The sequence below is a fragment of the Trichoplax adhaerens genome, genomic scaffold (assembly GCF_000150275.1).
Source record: "Trichoplax adhaerens TRIADscaffold_1 genomic scaffold, whole genome shotgun sequence".
Lineage (NCBI taxonomy): Eukaryota > Metazoa > Placozoa > Uniplacotomia > Trichoplacea > Trichoplacidae > Trichoplax > Trichoplax adhaerens.
In genome coordinates this window covers 1,013,819-1,037,586 of record NW_002060943.1, presented here as the reverse complement: position 1 = coordinate 1,037,586, position 23,768 = coordinate 1,013,819, and the positions used below count along the sequence as shown (strand labels likewise).

Below are 23,768 nucleotides of genomic sequence, written 5' to 3'. Positions count from 1 at the left end.
TCTACAGTAGTAAATGTTGAGAATTTTTAATTTAGGGTGAATGGATCAAGTTCAGGGTGATCTTGGCTATAGTAATTGGTAAATTTTAACATCTATTCCTTGACCATTTGCGCATAGATGTGATACAATCACGAAATAGGTGACTGTGATACTAATTTGAGCTTTATTATAAAATAATTTGTGTTATAAAATGGCTCGTACGTTAGGTTGCATTTTCACTGGGTTTGCTTACTGTAATCAAGGTGATATTGTACTTACAAAGTAAATAAAGCATCTATTCGATAATTTACGTCAAAAGCTTATTTTCTTTTTGTACTAGGCGCTCAGCTCAATACCATTGACTAGATATTTTACGACTGTGCTTACATCTATAACGATATTACAAATGTTATATCAAACGTTTGAAATACTGTAGTACTTCTAGCAATTACCGCCAATAACATTAGTTGGTCATTTTAAGATTTCTCTAATGACAGCGATGAGCTATTAATAAACGCTGTTGAGAATAGAAGCAGTTCAAAACAGTTTTTAAAAAGCACACTATAAATGACTAGTTTTGTGTCCAAATCTCTCCTAGACAAGGAAATATTCACATATCGATACAGGACGATCTATTTAGTCATTTGAGATAAGAACATTCTTACTTCACTATCGCGTGCAGATCATGCTAACTCACTCTTTCGATACTATAGTGTTGCTTGTCAGCAGAAACTATCAACCATTGCTAATCATGTCACTTTAGAACGTAATTACAAGACTTAAATTGATAAGTCATTGACAATTTGCTATTACAACTCAGCTTTTACATCATAGGGCTCATGTATATGTGCCAATTTACTCCGGTAAAGCATTATAGCTTTGATACTTCTTTAAATTATAATCCAGAAGAAATTGAATAATCTCAAATCTGCCATGATCGGACAAATACGCATACTTTACTCTTACATGCTTCCTTCTGATCCATTGCACATAAAGCGTTAATAGTCATCAAGTTAAATTGTAACAATCTTTATTAACCTAATATCAAAATCTACATACAACATACTAGTCAAAACACTTTAGTTTTCCAGACCCCAGTTTCGGTCATAAATGTTCATATGCCATGTAGGGTAGACAAAACCGCATTTATTTATACATTATTAATAACGTCACTTCTTAATTTAGCAATAATATCAATCACTGCGGTAAACTACAGTCACTTGACTATTACAGCTACTTACGTAAAAGATACATCATGTATCCTGAAACTGCATGCTTTTAGGTAGATTTCAACACGTGTAATAATTCAAAAGTGCGATATTGCAAGGTAATAAGTAAGTTATGATACAATACGACATGAAGAAGGATAACATAAAAGTGGATTAATTCAGATTATATTGATAGCAGTACAACCGAATAATTATTCAACTATTTCTCATTGGTCCTAGGCATATGGAAAGGAGCTGGAAAAAGCTGGCATAGTCTATAAATTTCTATCGAAATCCTAAACGCTTTTTTTCACGTTCTTTCCTCTTTACATTTTCTATGTTGCGATCTTTCCATGTACTCTTTCTCAATTTTATAGGACGGTTTCCAACATATTTCCCTAAAGAAAGGAATAGAATTATTCCGTCTGAGTAACTACTTATTCACAGTTGGATAGAAGGCTAACTCAGTCTGGTCAAATAAGATGATAGTTTTCATACCATTCATTTCTTTCATTGCACGCAGGTAATCCTTTGAATCTTTAAAGCTAAGAAATCCGTATCCTTTGCTCTTATTACTTCTTTTATCGCGAACAACCTTAACATTTTGTAGACTGGAGTATCTAGAGAAAATCCGAGTTAATAGTTCCTCGGTTACCTCGTTACCAAGATCTCCACAGAATAACCTAAAGTCGTCTAGATTCAAAATAATAGTCAATTTTTCTTGAATGTCTTACGTTGAAGTGCTCATTTAAATAAGTGGTTATCATTCATTGGAAAGAAGTTGTTAACTATGAATACAGTTACTTACTTGTATCCCAGGTAGATAATGTAGTGTCCTCCCAAACTTGTCCTCCGGCCATTCGTAAAATTTTTTTATCTTTACTTTTAGCTCCTTTTGTATCATTAGTAGGATTTTCCTGTCGTCCTGTGGAAGCAGATGAACTAGAGGCTAAGGCAGCAGGAATTACCGGTTTCGAATTTCCTACTTGATATTGTGACTCCCATTGGCGTTGTTGCTCAGGAGTAACAATGGAAGCACTTGATTGTTTTACAGGTGGAGGTACTGTTGGAGGCATTGGCGGAGGCACTGCTACATTACTACTATTTGCTATATTACGAGGTGGCACCATTGGAAAAGCTTGATATTGTGCATAATTAGGGTTTTGTGGACGAAATCCGTACCCTTGTGGGTAAGGATTACCCCTTGTCTCTTGTTTGAGTTCTCGTTCAAATCTGTGACAATAATAAACAATAGTGAGAATATTATCGATGGAATAATTACTGTATACCCTTTAGAATCAGGTAGGATTACAATCCTAAATCGAGACTAGCAATAACGTACAGACAGTAAATTAATATTACATTGACTATAGTACTTTACTCATACATTAGTATTCCTATCAGCATTTCAATGTAAAGAGTATAAATTATGTTGAATCTTGTTGGAAAGTGTGGTTGGATACTTTATACTAAAAAATACCCACCAACTGTTTCTTTACCATCTCTTATACATCATTGATATTAAATATCTGATCTATGAAAGGGCGGGTGATGCAATTACTCGAAGAAGTAATACAGCATTTACTAAATTAGGCTGTATTTAAAGTGAGTAGTTTTTGTATGAAAGACTTCATTTAGACCTTCTCATTCACGTTTCAGGAGGCTTTTGCCATTTCGCAATTTTATAACTAACAAATATCCTTATTATGCTTACCGTACTCTTAAGCTAAGTATCCAACCTACTTTTTTAGTGTGCTCAAATAGAAAGCATTCAATGGATAATTGCTGTAGGTTAAGAATAAATACCTAGATGTTGGTGATTGGCCGTTACGTGGATGCTTCAATTTCGAATAACTTGTACTGTACAGTAATATTTCTATTACTATCATGGGCAATCACTATCTCCATGTCGTATTGTATACTACTGATGGAAACGATACTATTGCCTTACCCCCCCCATTGGATATCAATCATTCATTCTATAATATCACTATTCAATGTACAACCATCAAAGTTGATTAACCTGGACATTTCTTCCTCCAATGCATTTCGACCGACCGCCATGTTGGATAGGTTGAGAGTGCGAACGGACTTCTGACTACAGTCATCCGTACGTCCGTGCTTCCTATCAACGAGTATGCGCGATGGCGTTGAACTGCTAATGCAAATACTACGTGCCATACACTAGGCGTTATCAATGATAGAAGCGATCATTGGAAAAATGAGTGTGGTCTAATGTACAGTAGTTTAGGTATACTTCAGTACCATTATAATAGCGACTACTTTGTGCTCTGCAGTTACCGTATTCCACTCCACTTGACCGCTTTCATTTGCTTTTCAGGCTTGGGTAAGTCACGTGGTTCGCTGCAAGAACCAGTAGAGTGCACAGTGCAGTACAATTATCAGTAGTGCTACTGTAACATATTCAAGGGACAGTATTGTAGCAAGGGCTTTCCAAGGCAGCCGGTAAATGCCGTCATAGTAATGTAGTCATCATAGATTAGTAATATAGTCATCAATCTAGTCATCAATCTATGATGACTAGATTACCAGGGCAGCCGGTAAATGCCGTCATAGTAATGCAGTCATCATAGATTAGTAATAGAGTCATCAATCTAGTCATCAATCTATGATGACTAGATTACCAGGGCAGCCGGTAAATGCCGTCATAATAATATAGCCATCCAACTATGATGACTTTATTACTAGGGCTTTCTAGGGCAGCCGGTAAATGCCGTCATAGTAATATAGTCATCAAAGTTTGATGACTATATTACCAGGGCAGCCGGTAAATGCCGTCATAGTATTATAGTCATCAATCTATGATGACTATAATATAGTTATCAAACTATGATGACTATATTACCAAATATATATAGTCATCGTAGTTTGATGACTATATTACCAAATATATATAGTCATCGTAGTTGGATGACTATATTACCAAATATATATAGTCATCGTAGTTGGATGACTATATTACCAAATATATATAGTCATCATAGTTTGATGGCTATATTGCCAAATTTATATATAGTCATCGCAGTTGGATGACTATATTACCAAATATATATAGTCATCGTAGTTTGATGACTATATTACCATATATATATAGTCATCGTAGTTTGATGACTATATTACCAAATATATATAGCCATCATAGTTTGATGACTATACTACCAAATATATATAGTCATCGTAGTTGGATGACTATATTACCAAATATATATAGTCATCGTAGTTGGATGACTATATTACCAAATATACATAGTCATCATAGTTTGATGACTATATTACCAAATATATATAGTCATCATAGTTGGATGACTATATTACCAAATATATATAGTCATCATAGTTGGATGACTATATTACCAGGGCAGCCGGTAAATGCTGTCGTAGTATTATAATCATCAATCAATGAGGTCTAGAATAAAGTCATCAATCTATGATGACTATATTACCAGGGCTTTCCAGGGCAGCCGGTAAATGCCGTCATAGTAATATAGCCATCAAATAGGATGACTATATTACCCATCAAAATGGCTCAGCAACAGAACTCCAGTTGTGATGAAGAAGAATTGAAAGTCAGATCATCCTATTACACCGCCAAGAAACTGCTGCAGCTTCTGCTACTGCGCTGTACTGTCACGTACCTGAGCTGAGGTGTAGCGTCTGTACTATACGTTTACCTTGTGAGCAGTCCACCAATCAGTACTGGTGAAGTGAGTGTACAGTACCGTGTAGTCAACTGGCTATACAATACCGTGTCAATGCCGTCATAGTAAGGAGAGTCGTCAAACTAGCATGACTCTATTCCCCATCCAAAATGGCTCAGCAACACAACTTGAATTCTGATGAAGAACATTTCAAGTCAGATCATCACCAGTTACATAGCCAAGAAACTGCTGGAGCATCTGCTCAAGAAGGCATGGCAACTTGCTTAATTTGCCTTGGAATGGCTGGATCTGGTAAAACAACTTTTGTCCAGGTAGGGCTGCAATAGCAGCAATGTCCATCGCTCTAGACTCCTTTTGCTAGCTGTTAATGCCATGAGAATGCCAGTGTTAGGGATATTATCGACATAATATCAATGGATAATTTGTAGAGCAGGTTGTACGCAAATGAGAATGGAATGCATAGATCGATAGGATAGAAGTAAGCACGTAAAGGATTCCAATTGCTCTACATGCCGTAGAAAAGTACATTGTATTATCTACAAAAGGAGACTGCCAAGCCAAGTAGTTCCTCTAGATTTCGCTGGTACTCTCAGCGAGTGCTCCAATCATATTAACTTGCAGTTGCATTTTGATGCAACCCTCAACAGATCTACATTCAGCGGTAGCGTTCGTCTGTTGTCATTTTGTTTGTCATTAGTAAACCATTTCTATTCTAAATAGTTCGCTGATCTTCTCAATGAGAACTCGCATCCTATTCATTACAGTTGCATCTTGATACAAACCTCAACAGATCGACATTCACCGGTAATGTTTGTCTCTTGTCAACTTGTTAGTCATTCGTAAACCATTGACATTCGAAACATTTCGCTGATAGCCTCAGCCAGTACTCGCATCATATTAATTGCAATTGCATCTTGATAGAAACTTGAAGTGATATACAGTATCATTCGTCTATTGTCCCTTCCGCTTGTCATTAGTAAACTACAAGCAATTCATTCTGGATAAAATAATCACTGTGTTCACCATCTCTTGTTAAATAAATTAATTTTAAAGATGCTATTCAATTAAGTTAGATAAAAAACGCAACCGGTACGTACATATGCAGCGTCAGTAGTAAATGGTAACTAATTCCATCTATGTTTGTATTTTGCTTCCAAGCTGTATACTACTTTACATGCACTGTATAATGAGACTATAAAACACTTTCAATGACTATTTTTGAATAACACATGGACTACCGTAACGTATCTAAGATTGATGCAATCGGTATTATTCTCCATTTTAGTTATTGCTAAATTATGATATAGGTTATCTATCTGTATGGATAACCTGCATTAATTTCTGTCCATTGTCTGTATCATTCTGATTGCATTATTTTGTGATATATTAGAGAGTTAATGCGTACTTACATAGCCGTCAAACTCCGCCATATATTGTCAATCTGGATCCTGCTGTACATGAAGTCCCTTTTCCAGCTAATATAGGTTAGCTAAGCTAGACGAGATATAGCAAAGTATAATATTAACTGTCTCTGTCTGTTGACATATGCAGATATCCGGGACACTGTTAAATACAAAGAAGTTATGAAACAGTATCTTAACATGCTTCTCTGTTTGCAAATACTATAGTTATACTTGATTACTACTTTTTGTCCTCCTAATTTTTATGCCAAGGTAGCGATACTACCTCGTCTTATCAATACTTCAAATTCAATAAGCACGTAAATTTCTATTTGCCTTAGCTGTAATATCTCCTAGGTACGGACTAGGGCCCAATGGAGGAATCGTAACATCACTTAATTTATTTGCGACGCGATTTGATCAGGTAAAAATGATACTATAATGTTAAATTATAATTTACTTCTTTAGCTAGCTTTTTAAAATCTAGCCCCTATGAATTGCAATTAAAATGAAACACGTAACGATTATATAATTGCAATTAAAATGAAACACGTAACGATTATTTAATTTGCGATAATAGTCATGATACTCATTATTTAAACTTCATTTCTTGGGTAGGCAATTAAATTTATAGAAAAAAAGCAACACGACTATAAGTAAGGAATTTAAATTATGCAATATGAAGTGAATACATTATCTGAAATAGTCATCATTAATTTTATTAGATACGTACTATTTGATACTCCTGGTCAAATTGAAGTTTTTACTTGGTCAGCATCTGGTTCAATCATCACTGATTCGCTGGTGAATGCTAAATGCTTAATTTACGTTTTGATTAAGAAAGAAATAGCAAGTTGCAAACATTACATACTGCTATTGACAGCAATTCAATTTAACTTAACTTTTTTCTATACTTCAGGCATCAACCTGTCCCACTGTCATTGTTTATGTTATGGACACCTCTAGATGTGTAAGCCCCATTACTTTTATGTCCAATATGCTTTATGCTTGCAGGTGAATAACAGAATGGATAGATTACTGTTATCTTTAGCATTTATTCATCAATTTGACAATAAATATTTTCGTATTTTGCTATTTCAGTATATTATACAAATCAAGACTTCCATTTGTCTTAGTTATGAATAAAGTAAGAAATAAGTAACGCGTATAATGTTCCACCTTACTAATTATACGGTGCTTAAACATATCAATACTTGTGTACTAGTATATGACATTAACTTTTAACCTTAATCTCTTCAGATTGATATAGTGAGCCACGATTTTGCTATCGAGTGGATGACTGATTTTGAGTCATTTCAGCAAGCGGTTGATGAAGTAATTTTGCAAAGCATGTCATCAAAGATTTTAACTTAAGTAGCTGATATGCAGTTATTAACGTTACGGCCCCAATATTTTTCCTTGCAGGAAGGCTCTTATATGGCTAATTTGACTAGTTCTATGAATCTTGTTCTAGATGAATTCTATAATAATCTGAAGGTATTCACAATACGTATGTTACAACTTTTTACTAGTTGATTAGCACATTATTAACAACCTTCCTCTATAGACTGTTGGGGTTTCTGCTGTTACTGGTGAAGGCTTAGATGAATTTTTTACCGCTGTTGATAGTGCAAGAGAAGAATATCTAACGTAAGATGACTATATATTGACAGATCTTATTTGGAATTAACACCTATTCTTGAAATGAAATTATGTTTAATTTATCAGTCAATACAAGCCAGAATACGACAGACTTGTCGAGAAAAAGGTATTTCACATAAATTTACCACCGGTTTATGATATCTGATTAACATAATTTTTATCCTATTTTGAAAATCATTGTGCAGTGGTAGTAAATACAATCCTGACAAGATTTCAATTTATATGCTTACTATCTGACGCCTTATAGAATCAATTAAAGAGTGAGGAGCAACAAGAACAGTTACGAAAACTAAAAGATGACTTAAAAGATGCTGATGTAGTACCTATGAAAGCTAAGCCTGTCACTACTGATGACGTCTGTGGTGAGAAATTCTAAGATTTGTTTACTGGAATCAACAGATTAACTTACGGTTTTGTAAACTTAGTTAACATCTATGTTATACTCAAAAAAATATTTATCTGTATTATACAGAACCAACAATGAGAAAACGGCCTCATGTAACGTTTGCTGATCCAGACGACGCAGAAGATAACACCATGTCAACCGACGAAGGTTATATCCAGTTTATTTATTTTCATGTACCCGTAATCAATACGAAGTATAATATCCTACCGAAGTTCAATAATTATTATCAAATCAAATTTATAATTACAGATAATGAAAGGCCGCTCGAAGAGGAATCCTTTAAACGTTTCTTACGTCATTCGGACGACTAAATCTGTTTATCATGATTTTCATCAATACAATCTAGGCATATCATTAATTTTCTCTAAAGCCTAGTTGCGTTTGAAATATCGACAATGACTAGCCCAATTGCTGTCGTAAATAGTTCAGTAATCATAATAGTCGACCCGCAAGATAGAAATCACTCGAATCTATTCCATCACATATCTTTCAAAAGTGTATATAATCATTGATTTCTAGCCATAGGATACGACCATTCGATCTATGTGCGTAAACTGCATTCGACAACGATATGCCTGGAGCACGTAACGTATAACAATATTGAACGACACAAAATTTTCATTACCTAACAATGTGACTATTCATTTTCGAGTCAAATCCTATTTCATCTATTCCTGATTAAACTATAATTAATAAAATGCTACGGTTCTGAAATAACTAGAATTGCGTTTGCTTATAAGTTAATTTCCCTCGCAATATATATTAGCTGGCGGATATACTAGCGTGCGGCAAATCTCTATAAACTCACCACTGGTGACGAAACTCAACCAGAAATAGCACAATACACTGACACATACAATTCATTGATATTTAGAAGATTTATTCCACGTTACAGCAGTAAATTAGGGATAACAATAAACTAAGTACAACATACTTATGTAATGCCATAATAAATCAGTATCCACTGAAATACTACAGAACCTCTTATTACTGTCAAGAAAGCTAGGATGGCTCCGATTACTATCAAAAGTTTTATAATTCTAAATGTCTGATCATCGAAAGCCATAGTCTACAACATGCCGACAACTACGTTAAAATCTAGTTAAAGTGCAATACATGATATAATTTTTAACTATGCTGTAACCCACGTCAGAGAATTGTTCAAAGGCGATTAGGGTGACCACAGTAATCAAACATCGACAGAAATGGAGCTAGATTAGACTTCATTGCTGACGAGTCTCCAGTACTCTCCACTATTGCCAATGACCATTCTCAACAGTAACAAACTAATTTCGCGGAAAATCATTTCGAAATTAAACTAAACTTCTGTCAGTCATCATTTCCGGAAATTATAACAATGTAGGTGACGATTGAATTGAAGATTTTTCCTTTTCATTCATTGGTCTAAAATTTCTTCTCCAGTAGGGTCTCTATCTCTAGCACAATACACCTACAGAATTGTGTCTTTCAGTTCTCTTTTACAAGGAAGCCAGTGGATGGCGATACCAGTCATTGAGATATATTCCAATAACTTTGCCATGAATGATTCTCATCACATCTTCCAGTAATCCATACCAACAATCCCAGTATTACTTTTACGTTACCAGAGGACTATTGCATACAATCGAAATCATTTTCTGTCATAAAGTTGCATCATCAAGTTTATCCATACATCTTTACCATAAAGGTATACACCAAATTTGACAGAAATATTAAGTCCTTCAATTTCTGACAGCTTTTATCATTTATCACAAGTCAGAAACATAAATCATATTATATCTTTTATCCTATGCTATTTACAACGGCTTCAATTTTAAACTTCATCTTTCGTAAGGCATCAACCAATATTTTCATAAGTAGGAAATCGAATGAAGTATTTTAGTAAAGTTTAACCAAAAAAAAAATTCAGCCGTTGTTCGATTACGAAAACAACAAAAAATAAACTAGTTTTATCCAACAGCAGAGATTATAACAATAGGTTTGCAGTATGAACAAAGCTGTCTCCTCGCTCTTTCTACAAAGCGGTAATTTAAGAGAATGTTATGTATTACATTAGTTAAAGTAGACCAGCAAACGCTTAGTCTATACATTAACAGTGTAAACAAAGTATAGTGGCTTGAAAATTCGAGCACAACTGCCGCTGTTTGGTGGCAAATGCGGCTTAATAGATCTTTACAGTACATTACGGAAGAACATACAGTATAACATTACATAGCGACCAAACTTGTGAATTATTTAGTGTAGCTACTAAGGCTACGCATAATGAAGCTTTCGTAGCATAATAACAATTACATTATATATCATTTACATTACGTATCTACATACATACTTTGTACATGATTACATAATTATTTTTATAAATGAATTGAAGGTCTACTAAATAACGCACAAATAGATATCAAATTTAAAAGGAAAGTATTAACTCAGTGCGTTAGTAGGCTCTTGACAATCAAAATTTTGTAGTTTAGTATACTAAATACCGTAGTAATTTTAAAAAACGCAAGTATTACCAAAGATAAGATTAGAATACGAGAAATATTAAAACGTAATCCCAATTTTATAAGAGTTTCATCTTTATCAAATACTCTTGCGTGGAAAACAAAAAGAGTTGATCACTTCTTACTGGTCTGACATTTGAAATTCAGCTACATACAAACGCGCATCGACATTTTGTGGTATAGCTTTAATTGTCGTTGCAAGCTCTTCTTCTATTTGATAAAGACTACGTCGATCGTTTGGGGTTACAAGATTAATTGCTAATCCTAAGTGACCAAATCGTCCCGATCGTCCAATTCTGTGTAAATAAGTTTCCGAACTTATAGGGAAGTCGAAATTAATAACTACATTTACAGCTTGAATATCAATACCCCTTGTAAAAAGATCTGTGAGGAAAAAAGAAGATATTGCAAAATTAGGCATTCAGTAACGATAGTAAGAAATGTCTTTTTGCTTTAACTAATACCACCTACCAGTGCATACAAGGTTACGGCATTCTCCACGACGGAAATCGTGAAAAACCCGATTTCTATCGTGTTGACTCATTTGAGCATGAATATAAAAACAAGAGTATCCTAATTGTGTAATCTTTTTCGCAAGTAGTTCTACTCGCTGTACGGAATTACAGAATATGATGGATTGATTTATTTGCAGCTATCCAAAATAAAAAGGATCCACTTGTTATTTCGTTTATTATGTAAGAACGAGATATAACCAAATGACAATGTTACTAAATTTTAAAATAGACTGATGCTGATTACCTTTGCGAATAATGTATTCAGGCAGTGGACTTTCTGACGTTCATGAACATGAGCGTAATACTATGAAATCAAAGTTGACAAGGTAAGATAACTACTTCATACGATGACTCTAAAGCAGGCAAAAAGGAGCATTTATCGACTTCTCCCTTACCTGTGTAATACCTTTCAATGTTAGGTCGTCCATAAGATTAATCTCGAAAGCATTATGTAAGTGTCGATCCTGCCACAACAACAATTAACGACAAGATATAAACAATGATAGATTCAAAATATTCCAAAAAAGGAATACATTACAAGTAAAATTACGAAATAGCACCAAAAATTACCTTAAAGGAACATACTGAAACTGGGAAAGTAGCTGAATACATAAGTATCTGTCTTCTATCGGGGAGTAATCTAATTAATCCTTCCAAGTATTCATTAGAATCCATAGATAGCAGCTTATCTGCTTCATCCAGGACCAGAAGTTTACAGTTATTTAAATCAGCAATATTTCTACGGGCTAAATCGAACATGCGCCCAGGAGTTGCAACCATAACATGGACTATGATTTAATAACAACGACAAGCAGTGGTCACTGGTGCTGAATGGGAGACTACATGCAATCTAAACTGTGTCATACAAAGCCACTGTAGGCTAAAATTTGTAAAGAAAGGTACGGCATACCTGGATCATTTAAACGCATAATATCATCGCGGAGATTTGTACCACCAGTTGTTACCATAACATTTATTTGCATATGTTTACCAAGTTCTTTACAAATTTGACTAGTTTGCAAGGCTAATTCACGAGTCGGAACTAAGACAATCGCTATAAAGGAAACATGCTTTGAGTGCGATAGATGCATGCAGTTTCATTTCATATATTTGACCTAATTTCAATACAAGTACAACAAGAGCAATTTCAATGATAGCTATCGTTGTACACTTACATTGAACGACGTTCTTGTCTGGATCAGTTAGCTGTAATAATGGAATCAAGTAAGCACCAGTCTTGCCTGTCCCATTCTTTGCTCTCGCTATAATATCTTTACCAGAAACAGCGACGGGAATACTTTCTTCCTGAATTGGCGACGGTTTTTCAAATCCTTTCTCAAAGATTCCGATTAATAGGTCACGCTTGAGGCAGTAATCTTCAAAATCATTGCCTTTCGTATTTGTAACATCCTATGTAGTTTAGTGAGGGAGATGCATTAAGAGCGTCCTATTCCATTCATCAACGTGCTTTAAAGAACAACAATCCGCTACTGCATTTGGCGATAGTATGACAGGTAAGGTTTTACGAACAAAAGGAAAATAGAGCGTGCTTCGCTGCCATTCTACTTGCGTCAATAGCATAACTATATCAAAAATTGCTAAAACTATCTCCACTATGTTTTCAACTTGGCGCAATTATCACTGGATCGATTCTAATGAGTGTGTAAAATCCTAGGTGTAATGGATCAACAAAGGATTGACATAATAGTAGTATTACAGTACTAGGGAGATAGTTATTGCTAGTGAAAAATGCATTTTAAATTTCATTTTATTTCATAACAATCACGTCCTCAAGGCCAAAAGTCAATAATCCAAACAACGAACGACTAGAAATTTTGAATTACAGTCAAATGCTTTAGCGTCTGTACCGTACAGTACAGTCTACTGTACACTGTACACTGTACGCCCAGCACCACGGCATCACAGCAGGGGTGAGAAGAAAACGCTCGTGTCGACTCGTGTTCAAAGGCAGTGCAGTAACTACAGTACTGAAGGAGTGTGAAGAACTAGACAGGAAAAAAAGTGACTACGGTACCTATAACAGCAACTGCTGTACGGTACTCTGTATTGTATACTGTAAAAAACACCCTTGAAAGTTGAACTTACACTAGTTCTGATACGTTTGTCGGGAGCTGGACGATGTAGATTTTGTTTCCAGTCTTCACTGCAAAATAATTTGCCCAAAAAAAAAAAAAATTAATCATCAAGCAAGTCATAATATAAAAAGGAATTATCATGGTTATTTCTTTCTTAAAGGGTGTCTATTACCCTATTTTTATGTCGCGATCATTACTTGTAGACTGTACTTATTGGCAGTAGAGTCGTAACCGACCGATAGGATAGGCGATCTTTGCCTACGCTCTACATTTCACTGTCTACTTTTTCATACTATCCAGTACTGTTACTGTCCACTGTTTACGGTACTGTATCTTGACAAAGTTCTATTGGACTGGATAGCCAGAAGTAAGAGTGCTACTTATTATTAATATACAGTACATAGTTAGATGGTAACTCTTGAACAAATGAAAGCTTCTGCTTGTGTCCATTTCCAAAAAGAAGACTAAATTGTAATCTCTGTACTATGCTACTGTAGTAAATGATCAACTCCGCGTGTTACTTTCAGTCGCAAGTTGAAGACAAACATGAGTAGCGTAATGTTGCGTTTTGTGCATGAAACAGTATTGGATGGCACAGTCTATCTCTACAAATATCGATACGGTAGTAAATAACAAAATGTAGTACCAACCGCTGCAATTGACAGTTCAATGCCGCAACTCGAGTATCGTTTGCAATGACACTACCTATTTCTTTGGAATTCCATTCTAAACTATATATATAGCCTAGTACGAGTGTAGATATCCTTTTGCTAATCGTTCAGCAATACACTTTGTCGAATTATCCTTGACTAGTTTCCATTTGTTATTGACTGTACAGTATACAGTAGAAGGCGCATAAAAGTGCATGAAGTCACAGACTTCCAAGAAGAAGGCAATAGTCCAGACTTACGTTTTTTTCGAATTGGCATTCCTAACGTTGTTGGTTGCCGCACTAGGAGTACGATTGGTAGCAGTAGCCATTTATTCAGTTCATAGACTATTTTTCAAGTACGTATAACTAATAAAGTATCTTTTGGTTGAGATTCTTGACTGTAGATACAGTAGTGGAGATGGAAAATGATTCGACTTTGTCGCAGTTGTAGATTTCACAGAATGTGCCTCAAAATGACAGGGCTAATGAAAGTAGAAGGTCTCTGTACAGTACATAACAGCAATTTGTACTCATCTGCACGGTATACTTTCTCTACACTGTACAGTACAGTACAGTATACGGTAGTGTTTGATGTACTGTAGAGTATATACTGTAGCGCAGCGCGTCGTGGTAAAAGAAAAAAGAAAAAAAATGCGTGATACAGTATATTGTACTGTACAGTACGTATAATGCACTACAGTACTGTACAGTACTGTACTAGTATGTAACAGTAGGACATGGGTCACGAGGCACTGACTGTGAACGATGGTGACACCGTCTGACTGTACTGTACACTCCTGTACACTGTACACTGTACGATGTGAACCAGTTCTCTTTAGAGTGCTATTAGGCAAAATAAATTGTAGTCAAGCTGCAAAATTTGCCTCAAATTCTATACATACAGATATTCAGCTTTATATTGGTATAATTTTTGTTCCGTTTTTATTCACTCTCGTGATTTTAGGGCACCTTAAAGTACTGTACTCTGATTGGAACTGGTTTACACTGTACAGTGTACAGTACTGTACGCTACACGGAAGTACGCTGGGCCCATAGGAGACATCTATTGGAAGGTCCCAGTCATGGACTTCTACAGTACAGTACGGTACGTTATTAATCTCTCTGGATTTAACGATGGTGACACACTGACACCGTCTGACTGTACAGTACTGTACTGTACACTGTACACTGTAAAGTACTGTACTGTACTGTACAGCCACACGGAAGTACGCTGGGCCCATAGGAGATGTCTATTGGAAGGTCCCACTCATGGACTACTACATTATTAATCCCTCTGGGATTTACCGTAGTTCGGAGCGTAGGCTCACACCATGGTTTCACACTTATTTCACTTCACCCTTTTACTTGAGTCAACGTCAAGTCATTGTCAACAGTAGAATCTGACCAATGAATGTTGCTGTCGGATTGTACTGTACACTAAAATGTACAGTACCGTACTGTACTGTACAGTACGCTGAAAAATCCAAAAGCCTGACCACGGTACAGTATGTACAGTACACTGTACTGTACTGGACAGTACATTGTACAGTACCGCACAGTACGTACGGAAAAGACGTCACATGCTAGTCACAGTCATTCATCGAAAATCACACCTCACATACAGGACCGTCAACCATACCGAACGTCTTGCTCAGACCCCACCGCACAGTACAGTACTATTTATCCTGTACTGTACCGTACAGTATCATGTACGGTGTACATGTGAAGCCGCGTCAGTGCCGATGAAGTTGAGACTTACTGGAATTGATAATGAATTCTATATTAATTTACAATACTGTACTGTATAATGTCATCGATCCTGTATACAGTCTTGTCAAAGAGTGGAAGGATAAACGACAAGTATTCGCATTGGCAAGAGCCTGCATTAAATTGTACAACTTTGAGTCCGTTCCATTTCTTACATATTTCTTTTAGGAAAGAAGCGATCACCTTTCATCCCAAGGAAGTCATTGGGTAGTAGATCTTGATTAAATCCAACCAGTGGTACAGATATCCATAACATCGCTTTTGCCTTGTTGAGGTACTACATATCAATATGCCACGACGGCGTCAGCTAATCGATTGATTTAATGCTGTTAACGGATTGAAATAATGATGATGATGACGATGATCATGAAAATAATTTATTTATCTTTTTTTTTATCAGCTTTCAAACAGTTTCCTATCAAGTCATGGTCAGTTTAGGCGACGATAAAAAGCTCGGGGTAGGCACTTATCGACTAAATACAACTACTCTACCTGTACAGTCTACAGTAGAGCTCGAGATGAGCCAACTTCTTGTGCACATCAACGCTTGTTAATACTGTACAACTTGTACAGTTGTACAACAATTTTCAATGAAATGACAACATCAATGCAACTGCTCTTGATGCCAACTTATTCATATTGTACCTTTTAGATTCATGTTCATCTCGCCTTCTGCTATCATTATAGCCTTATAGGATTGTTACTACAATATCCATATTCTACATTAGCTCATACATATTTCATCATGAAAGATTTCCCTTTGATGATTCCATTTTCCGATAGCATTGGCTGTGTACATTTGATATGCCTACAGTTAATTGGTGAATGTACCCCAACTGTCTTAACCGTGGAGCTAGTAAAACGAGTTGGATTACTAAAAACTATTTCACTTCAGTTGATAAATATTCATGTTGAAATCAGAAAGATCACAAAAGGTGTTAAAATAACCTGTGCTATAGGAGACTGCTAGTCGTTAGTATGTGCCAATCTGACTCATACAGTACAGTACAGTAGCGCGCTAGAGTAATAACATTGAAGCGAAAGCTTTACTCTAAATTCAACTTTACCAATAGAACACAGCAGGTAGAAAAGTCTATTAGTTAGGGATGACGTAAACAGTAAAATTTGTACGCCTACGAATGCATCAGCGTGCGATATATCGCGGTGGACTACATCAATATTTGTTGCTCCTTGCTACTGGAGTTGTAACGGTAGTAGCATCATGAAACTGGATCAAATCACGATCATTGGAGATGATTATCTACTTGCCATCAATCAGTGTATGAGCATTGAATCGATCTTATCAATCCCTTCCTAGATTAAGAGAGACAAGATCGATGAAATACGGTAATGTAATAAGCTGTCCATCCGTCATCACGGTCAGATAATCCTGCCATTTTTATGTTTTGACACTACATGACAGTACTGTACTCGTAAACAAATTTTAGATCAATTCATACATTACTTGAGAAGAATCTAGAAGTGCTCGCTTCATTCAAGATTGCATATATTCTGTCCGATGATAACATTGCTTGTTAATATAGCAGATATTAGTGGCTTTTGAAATCAGATCAATTTATTCGTATTTGATGGTAAATGTGAGCGTCCCTATTCGTATGGCTCTATCGTAACCCTTCAATAAATGAGTTATGAAACTCTGCTGTACGTGTTGCAAAATGCTACTGTTGTTAAATGCAGCTATATATGCATAAAGACCTATGATAGAAAATATGTATGCCGGGATATCGAGATAACTTTACCATAGACCTGATCGTCATCACTTTCATCGCAGCTATCCAACTGTAAACTTTTGTAAGGACCCTACATAATGAAAATTTATTTTATCCATTATCTAGGGATACTTTTTTGATGCTGATGCTGATGCTGGACATCTATCTGCCGATATTACTGAAGTTAACGCTGAAAGTATGTTAAGTTCAGCTGATACCGCAGTTTTGACAACTCCACATCAACGATTCAGCACGTTACCTACTGTTTGGTTAATGGTACTTGAAGGATTATTACTGGTAAGAAGAACATGAAAAGATTTAAAATCTAGCTGTAGTAATTAATACATAGAACTAATTAGAATTATACGATAAGCTGCAACACTCAAATTGCCAGTGTCGCACGAAAGCTAGTAATACTTATTACTCAACCGACCATGATTTCATCTTAGATTATATTTGAAGTTGCGGTATTCGCATTTCCATTCGCGCTTACCAAAAAAATAACACGCGGTCATTACCCGCAGTTTAGTTTACTCGCAATGTTTCACTCTGGCTTATGGTTAATTGTTGCCATCATCGATGGTACACTACAGTTTTATCATCGATTGTCTCGCAATCATGGTTATCTTAAATGTTACAGAAAAACTAGGCACATTAGACGAGTTCCTTTCTACTGTTTATCTACTGGTAAGGCAGTATTAGCTATGTATATATATATTCATTAATTTTCTTATCAAAATAAATTTCGTACAAAATGTGACATGCTATCAGTATTAATGCTTAGAAATGTTGGACAAAATTATTTAGGTAATGCTGCAATGTTGCTAATGCTTGGCATATATGATACAGTGCCTACCAAAGTATTGAAACCTTATCATTATGTAGAAATTTTTGCTTCCATTGAAGTTGCAGTGTGTTTACCATGTATTATCTATTACATAGGTAAGAAGCTCAATTGTTAATTGCCAGTGTATTATTAGGCTATATACTTTGATAAATATCGAAAGTAACTTGAAGTCCAAATTATTACCATTGCACTGCTTTAATAGTCTACCGGAAGCATGCCATTTTTGTATTTAATGCCTTCAACCCTATTTAATAGCGATCGCTTTTAAATCTGAATTTCTTTATGTCAAAAATTGCAATTCAAGTTGATTCATTTTCATCGTAAAATTAGCTAGAAATGATAATATTGTGTGGTAATGAGAATTTTTTGAACAAAGTGTAACCTTAGGCTGACCTAATTTCTATCCTTATTATTAGTTTATGTCGCCAAATTTAACAAACGCCGGCCATTTCCAGACCTTGACGAAGAAAATGTTTTAAATTGTGGTGCACCGTACAATTCCGAAATTATTACCGGAGCTAGGTAAATTATCTAAATATTGATGTACAGTACATTACCTGTTGAAGATAATCACTAAATTATGCCTGTTTTTAAATTTGTGTTCAGAGTGTGGTTGTTGGATTGCTTTGTTATTTAAAATATGTAGTCAATCTTATATTCGAAGAAAAGTATAATTTTATTAACCTTCAAATCTTTGTTTTATAATTTACGTTAGCAGAGATGCAGATTATCTGGATGATATCCTAGAAAAGCAAGCTGATATGATTCGGTACTTGCAACAACACAATATTAAACTGGGAAAAAGACTGTTGAAACTGTCACATAGGAGCAATATAGCCGAATCACCGGTACCTATACAAAATGTATAGTAGCTATAGTTCTAATATGTATCAGTGATATCTTGAAAGTCAAAGCTTGAAACAATAACTATGTGTTTTGACCGTGACTTTTCGAAACAGTCTTAATTCATTTGCAATATAATACGGTGTTGTATATTATTGCATGTAATGAACACTCTAAAAATTTCCATGTTGTAACGATACCACTTTTCTAAATTTACCATAGTGAAAATGTGTGTATATATATATATATATATACTGTATAATATACTATATTTACGATACAATGGACTCCATGTAACTTACATAAAGCGCCTTACAAATTTCTAATGATAAATCTTGAATGCAGAAATTAGTGAAAATTGATAGAGCTAGTAGTATTTTGATATAATATCAAATTTTAATATTTATATCATGAAAAATGTAGTCTAATAGTAGATATTGTACAATTTTTACCTTGATACTGACAATTTCGGATCGTTATCATCGATAACGATTAGATTTAATGGTCAGTTTATCGTATAAATATGATGTAAATCTACCTACGCGTACAATGGTGTATATATTGGAAGATATGGACACATCGAAATATAAGCTTAAAATGATATTATTAATGTTTACTATTATTCCTTTTATACAATCGAATCTAGATAATTTGTGCAATAATACATCGAATGATATATGTATGTAGTTCAATAAATTACCGACTTATACTCCTAATTAGGGCTAGCTTAACAAATTTCTATTGAAATTTACTTTATAACTCCTCTACAAGCTTTCTGAATCTCGGTGCTTTATTATGCATAACGTCTTCTACTTTTCTCTTGAGACCTTCATGTTGATTTAGTAATAATTTCAGGTTATCTGAAGTATTTCAACACAACATCAATTAATAGATCAAATGATGGCGTTATATTTGCAAGTTAAGCCAATTTGCGCTGCTGTACATAATAACAAAATTAAATATGAACCTCGTTCGAGCAAAATAGTAGTCGCTATGGACATGAAATCATTCGATCTTTTTGACGCCCACGAAAGATAGAAGTAGATTTTCTTCTTAGCATACCAAAGGATTTTACTAGTAATAATACCATTATTGATTGCAGTAGATGCTAAGGTTATAGAGCGGAGATACAGTCAGTACTCATCGTCAAATTTATAACTGCTTCAAACAGTGTGATATGTAAAAGCAAACATTTACCATTAGTACCGTTGGTTAAAGTTTTCCTTGCAATCTCGGACAGTCGGTATAAATCAGATAAAGCAAGCATAGTAAAAGAACATTTTCCATTTTCCGTCATTTGTTGCTTACTTAAAATATCATGTACGTCATCTATGATTGCCATTGAGAATTCAGCTGAATTATATATAACCTTATTCTAAAAAGTTAAGAGTCACCAATTTATTTCTATTGATATAAGATCAAGTCGTATACCTGCAGTGTAATAACTTTGCGTAGAAAGTATTATTTAACTCACGTTTTCAACAGCTCGTATCGCGTAATGAAGCGCTGATGTTGCTTCTTGGTACACAGCATTTTCTTTCAGTACATTACTGATTTGAAAAATGACCTAAAATGATTGCAATACGTATAATGTGATATCTATACAGTACGACTCAATTGTTTAGAACTAGTCGAGCTTCATTCATTCTTTTGGTACCTGAATGCTTTCCAATGGATTATCAAAGTGACCACCGTTAAATAGGCGACAAGTATAAGCGTATGAATATCTGATATTTTTGTTAATTCTTATATCCTCAAAACAGTTGCAGTACTTATCCATGAACGTAGCCATAATAGCATATCAAGTTTAATAGAAAGTTATTACAAAGATGACAAGATAAAAAGATACAATATATTTATCAGGTTATACTGTATTTCTTTCGCAGCGGGTACCTGATGATGAAAGAAAATAGTTCAGTTCTCAGCTATATTAATGGAGCTAAATATGATTATTCTATATTCCTATGAAATTATCATAGTATACAGTACGAATATGTAATGCGTAATCTATAGCTTGCATACACTGCCAATTGATTCTGGACTTAAAAAATCTCGATGAAGTTTTGGTAAAAGACCATTTTGCTTCACTTGCGATTTTCCATCATCGTCGTTATCGACAACCTTGATTCTCTCACCCTTTTATTATAAAATAATACGTTAAAAGATGTTTAAAGTTGCCTATTACACCACGATTTACGGTAAATTTACAAATTTAAGGTAATACCTTTGCTACATTAGTTCGCCACCACGGTTGCCACAACGATATTAATCTACTTATGTTGCCATTAGTAAGACATTGCTCAAAGTCTTGCTTCTCTTTTTCGCTCAACTTTTCCCAGACTACATTGAGATCTTTGTCTATATGCGATATAGTTAAAAGCATTATCATATTATACTGGTGAAAAATTTCATTCAGTCTTTAAAGATACCATACCTAGGTTTAAATCTGACAATCTTTCAGATAGGGATAAACCATCCGAGTCCTCTAATGATCATAGTTGATGGTTTCGGTTTAATATATAGCCATTATTACATCATTTTGAAATTATCGAACGATAGTTCTTTTACAACGTATTACTCATAGTTAGAGGAGATGTCCCATAATTGTAATTTACGAAGAAATAGACTAAGCATGGTTGATGAATATGTATGTATGCATACCCTCGTGCATAGATTCACTTTCATTGAGCCTTTGCAGAATATTGAGAATTTTTTCTTTGTCATCTTGACTGTAACATATAGAAAGACACAAATTAGCAAGTTGAAAGTTTATATCATTCTAAATGTATGAATAGTACACTGTTGCAAATTATTTCTTCAAAATGAAGATACAGTGATATACGAGTATTATTGTATGATGTTATGAAGGTTCACCTAGCACGATTATTTTTTAACTCTTCCATAACATGATCCTTATAAAATACTTCAGAACATTGTTGGTGCTTCTATCATTTTATGCAGATAAGAGATACAATTTAGTTAGCGCCCTAATATGGCCATATATGGTATACTTTAACAGCTTATTTGACCGCTAATAGGACTTTCTGATACAGTCATCAAATTCATTTGCATTTCGATCAATTTTCAGAAATGCTTGTCTGTAAGAGCATTTCTAATACTGTAGTTTAGATATATTGTGAGCTTTAAAAGACGCGTATCTATCTTTACCACAGGTTATAGTAAAGTCCTGGCATTTTACCTGGCATTTATAGCATTGTAATGAACAGTAATTGATGTTACATCGCGGGCATGTGTAACGAGAATAACATTTCCTGCACCTATTTCAATCAATGATATATCCATTATTCACAGTATAATAGAAGCGTTGACATAAAATGATTTCAAAAGTCTTTCGTTTAAGGATAATCTAGCCGCCTAAGCACATTTTGCCAAGAATAATTATTTCACAAAGGTCCATTTCACTGTATACATACTACCTGAGCATTATGATTTCCAATCATAATGCACTATACAAGGAATACGTCGAGCTCTATTCTGACGAGCATTTCTATTCAATGGACAACACGCTACACTATGCAAAGAAATACATCGAGCTCTATTCTTACGAGTATTTATATTGACTGGACAACACGCTACACTAACTTGCATACTACAGTAGACTACAGTCCATGACTGCATTAAGCTAGTGTACAATAATGATACTGCAGATGCTTAAGCTATTCTGAAAGTTAAATTAGGTCCATTTGTACAGTAAGTAAGAAATAACCAAGCCAGTTATCTTACAGTTCGCAAATTCGATCCTGTTTACCAATGGAGCCTTCGGTTTCGGTGATTTTAATATCATCCATGGTACTTATTGATCAAGGCAACTGTTCTGAATGATAATGATATACACACAGTATACTCTAGCTCATAGTATTCAAAAAGGAGAGCTAAATTGTATCGTAATTACAGTTTACAGGCTAGCACAATCCATGGGCATCAAGAAAATGGAATAAGTTGCAATGGTTGGCGATGCAACGCCATGTCTTCGCGTGCTAGTAAAACCTCAGCATCAATGGCTGGAACATTCACTGCAAAATACGTCAGCAAGGTGAATCAGTCTGTCCGTCAGTCATGCCGAAATCCGTGCCCGACTCCTCCTGTTCCAGTATTAACAGTATTAAGGCTGATCAACGATTTTCATACCGACAGACATCTCATGGACAATTGGACATGGACTACTGTACCGGACTTTTATTAGTGCTCCCAACGCTGTGAGCCAGACATTGCGGATCAGATATACTGTACAGTACAGTACAGTATACTCAATATACAATATACTGGTAGATTGTATCATGGACTACTCGCAGAAGGAGAAGGGTCTTCTTCGATTAGTCCATGATTGTACACTTCATGTACAATACAGTGTACTACTGACTGATAAAAGTGTGTTTTTTTTTTTTCTAGTAGTCCTAGTAGTCCTTGACGTTCATCATCGCAAAATCCGATACATTGGAACATGCACTGGGTGAATGATGATGC

At 35.0% G+C, this 23,768-nt stretch overlaps 6 protein-coding genes across 6 annotated transcripts; 2 read left to right on the top strand and 4 right to left on the bottom strand.

Annotated features, from left to right (window-relative positions):
- Positions 1-1,505: 1,505 nt before the first annotated feature.
- Positions 1,506-2,062, bottom strand: TRIADDRAFT_7323 (uncharacterized protein; the record flags this gene model as incomplete). The annotated part of the gene is made up of 3 exons (XM_002107600.1): positions 1,506-1,585; positions 1,686-1,880; positions 1,996-2,062. Coding segments are annotated over 3 exons (342 nt in total), but the record flags the coding sequence as incomplete, so codon positions are not given.
- A 3,056-nt stretch (positions 2,063-5,118) lies between these two features.
- TRIADDRAFT_19709 (uncharacterized protein) lies at positions 5,119-7,921 on the top strand (the record flags this gene model as incomplete). Its single annotated transcript, XM_002108407.1, has 11 exons — positions 5,119-5,178; positions 6,258-6,351; positions 6,419-6,458; positions 6,625-6,691; positions 6,886-6,923; positions 6,993-7,071; positions 7,187-7,281; positions 7,369-7,414; positions 7,528-7,602; positions 7,693-7,764; positions 7,835-7,921. 11 exons carry the CDS (start codon positions 5,119-5,121, stop codon positions 7,919-7,921), a joined length of 753 nt encoding a protein of 250 aa, XP_002108443.1.
- A 3,033-nt stretch (positions 7,922-10,954) lies between these two features.
- Positions 10,955-14,425, bottom strand: TRIADDRAFT_51339 (uncharacterized protein; the record flags this gene model as incomplete). Its single annotated transcript, XM_002107599.1, has 9 exons — positions 10,955-11,217; positions 11,305-11,443; positions 11,593-11,652; positions 11,744-11,812; positions 11,919-12,136; positions 12,259-12,402; positions 12,524-12,758; positions 13,455-13,512; positions 14,355-14,425. The coding sequence occupies 9 exons, from the start codon at positions 14,423-14,425 to the stop codon at positions 10,955-10,957; spliced, it is 1,257 nt and encodes a 418-aa protein (XP_002107635.1).
- A 2,183-nt stretch (positions 14,426-16,608) lies between these two features.
- Positions 16,609-19,309, top strand: TRIADDRAFT_51338 (uncharacterized protein; the record flags this gene model as incomplete). Its single annotated transcript, XM_002108406.1, has 6 exons — positions 16,609-16,719; positions 17,720-17,890; positions 18,043-18,280; positions 18,401-18,535; positions 18,857-18,962; positions 19,156-19,309. The coding sequence occupies 6 exons, from the start codon at positions 16,609-16,611 to the stop codon at positions 19,307-19,309; spliced, it is 915 nt and encodes a 304-aa protein (XP_002108442.1).
- Positions 19,310-20,036: 727 nt separating this feature from the next.
- Positions 20,037-21,075, bottom strand: TRIADDRAFT_51337 (uncharacterized protein; the record flags this gene model as incomplete). The annotated part of the gene is made up of 4 exons (XM_002107598.1): positions 20,037-20,143; positions 20,481-20,658; positions 20,758-20,850; positions 20,941-21,075. 4 exons carry the CDS (start codon positions 21,073-21,075, stop codon positions 20,037-20,039), a joined length of 513 nt encoding a protein of 170 aa, XP_002107634.1.
- A 215-nt stretch (positions 21,076-21,290) lies between these two features.
- Positions 21,291-22,586, bottom strand: TRIADDRAFT_51336 (uncharacterized protein; the record flags this gene model as incomplete). The annotated part of the gene is made up of 4 exons (XM_002107597.1): positions 21,291-21,419; positions 21,508-21,641; positions 21,945-22,012; positions 22,483-22,586. 4 exons carry the CDS (start codon positions 22,584-22,586, stop codon positions 21,291-21,293), a joined length of 435 nt encoding a protein of 144 aa, XP_002107633.1.
- Positions 22,587-23,768: the final 1,182 nt, after the last annotated feature.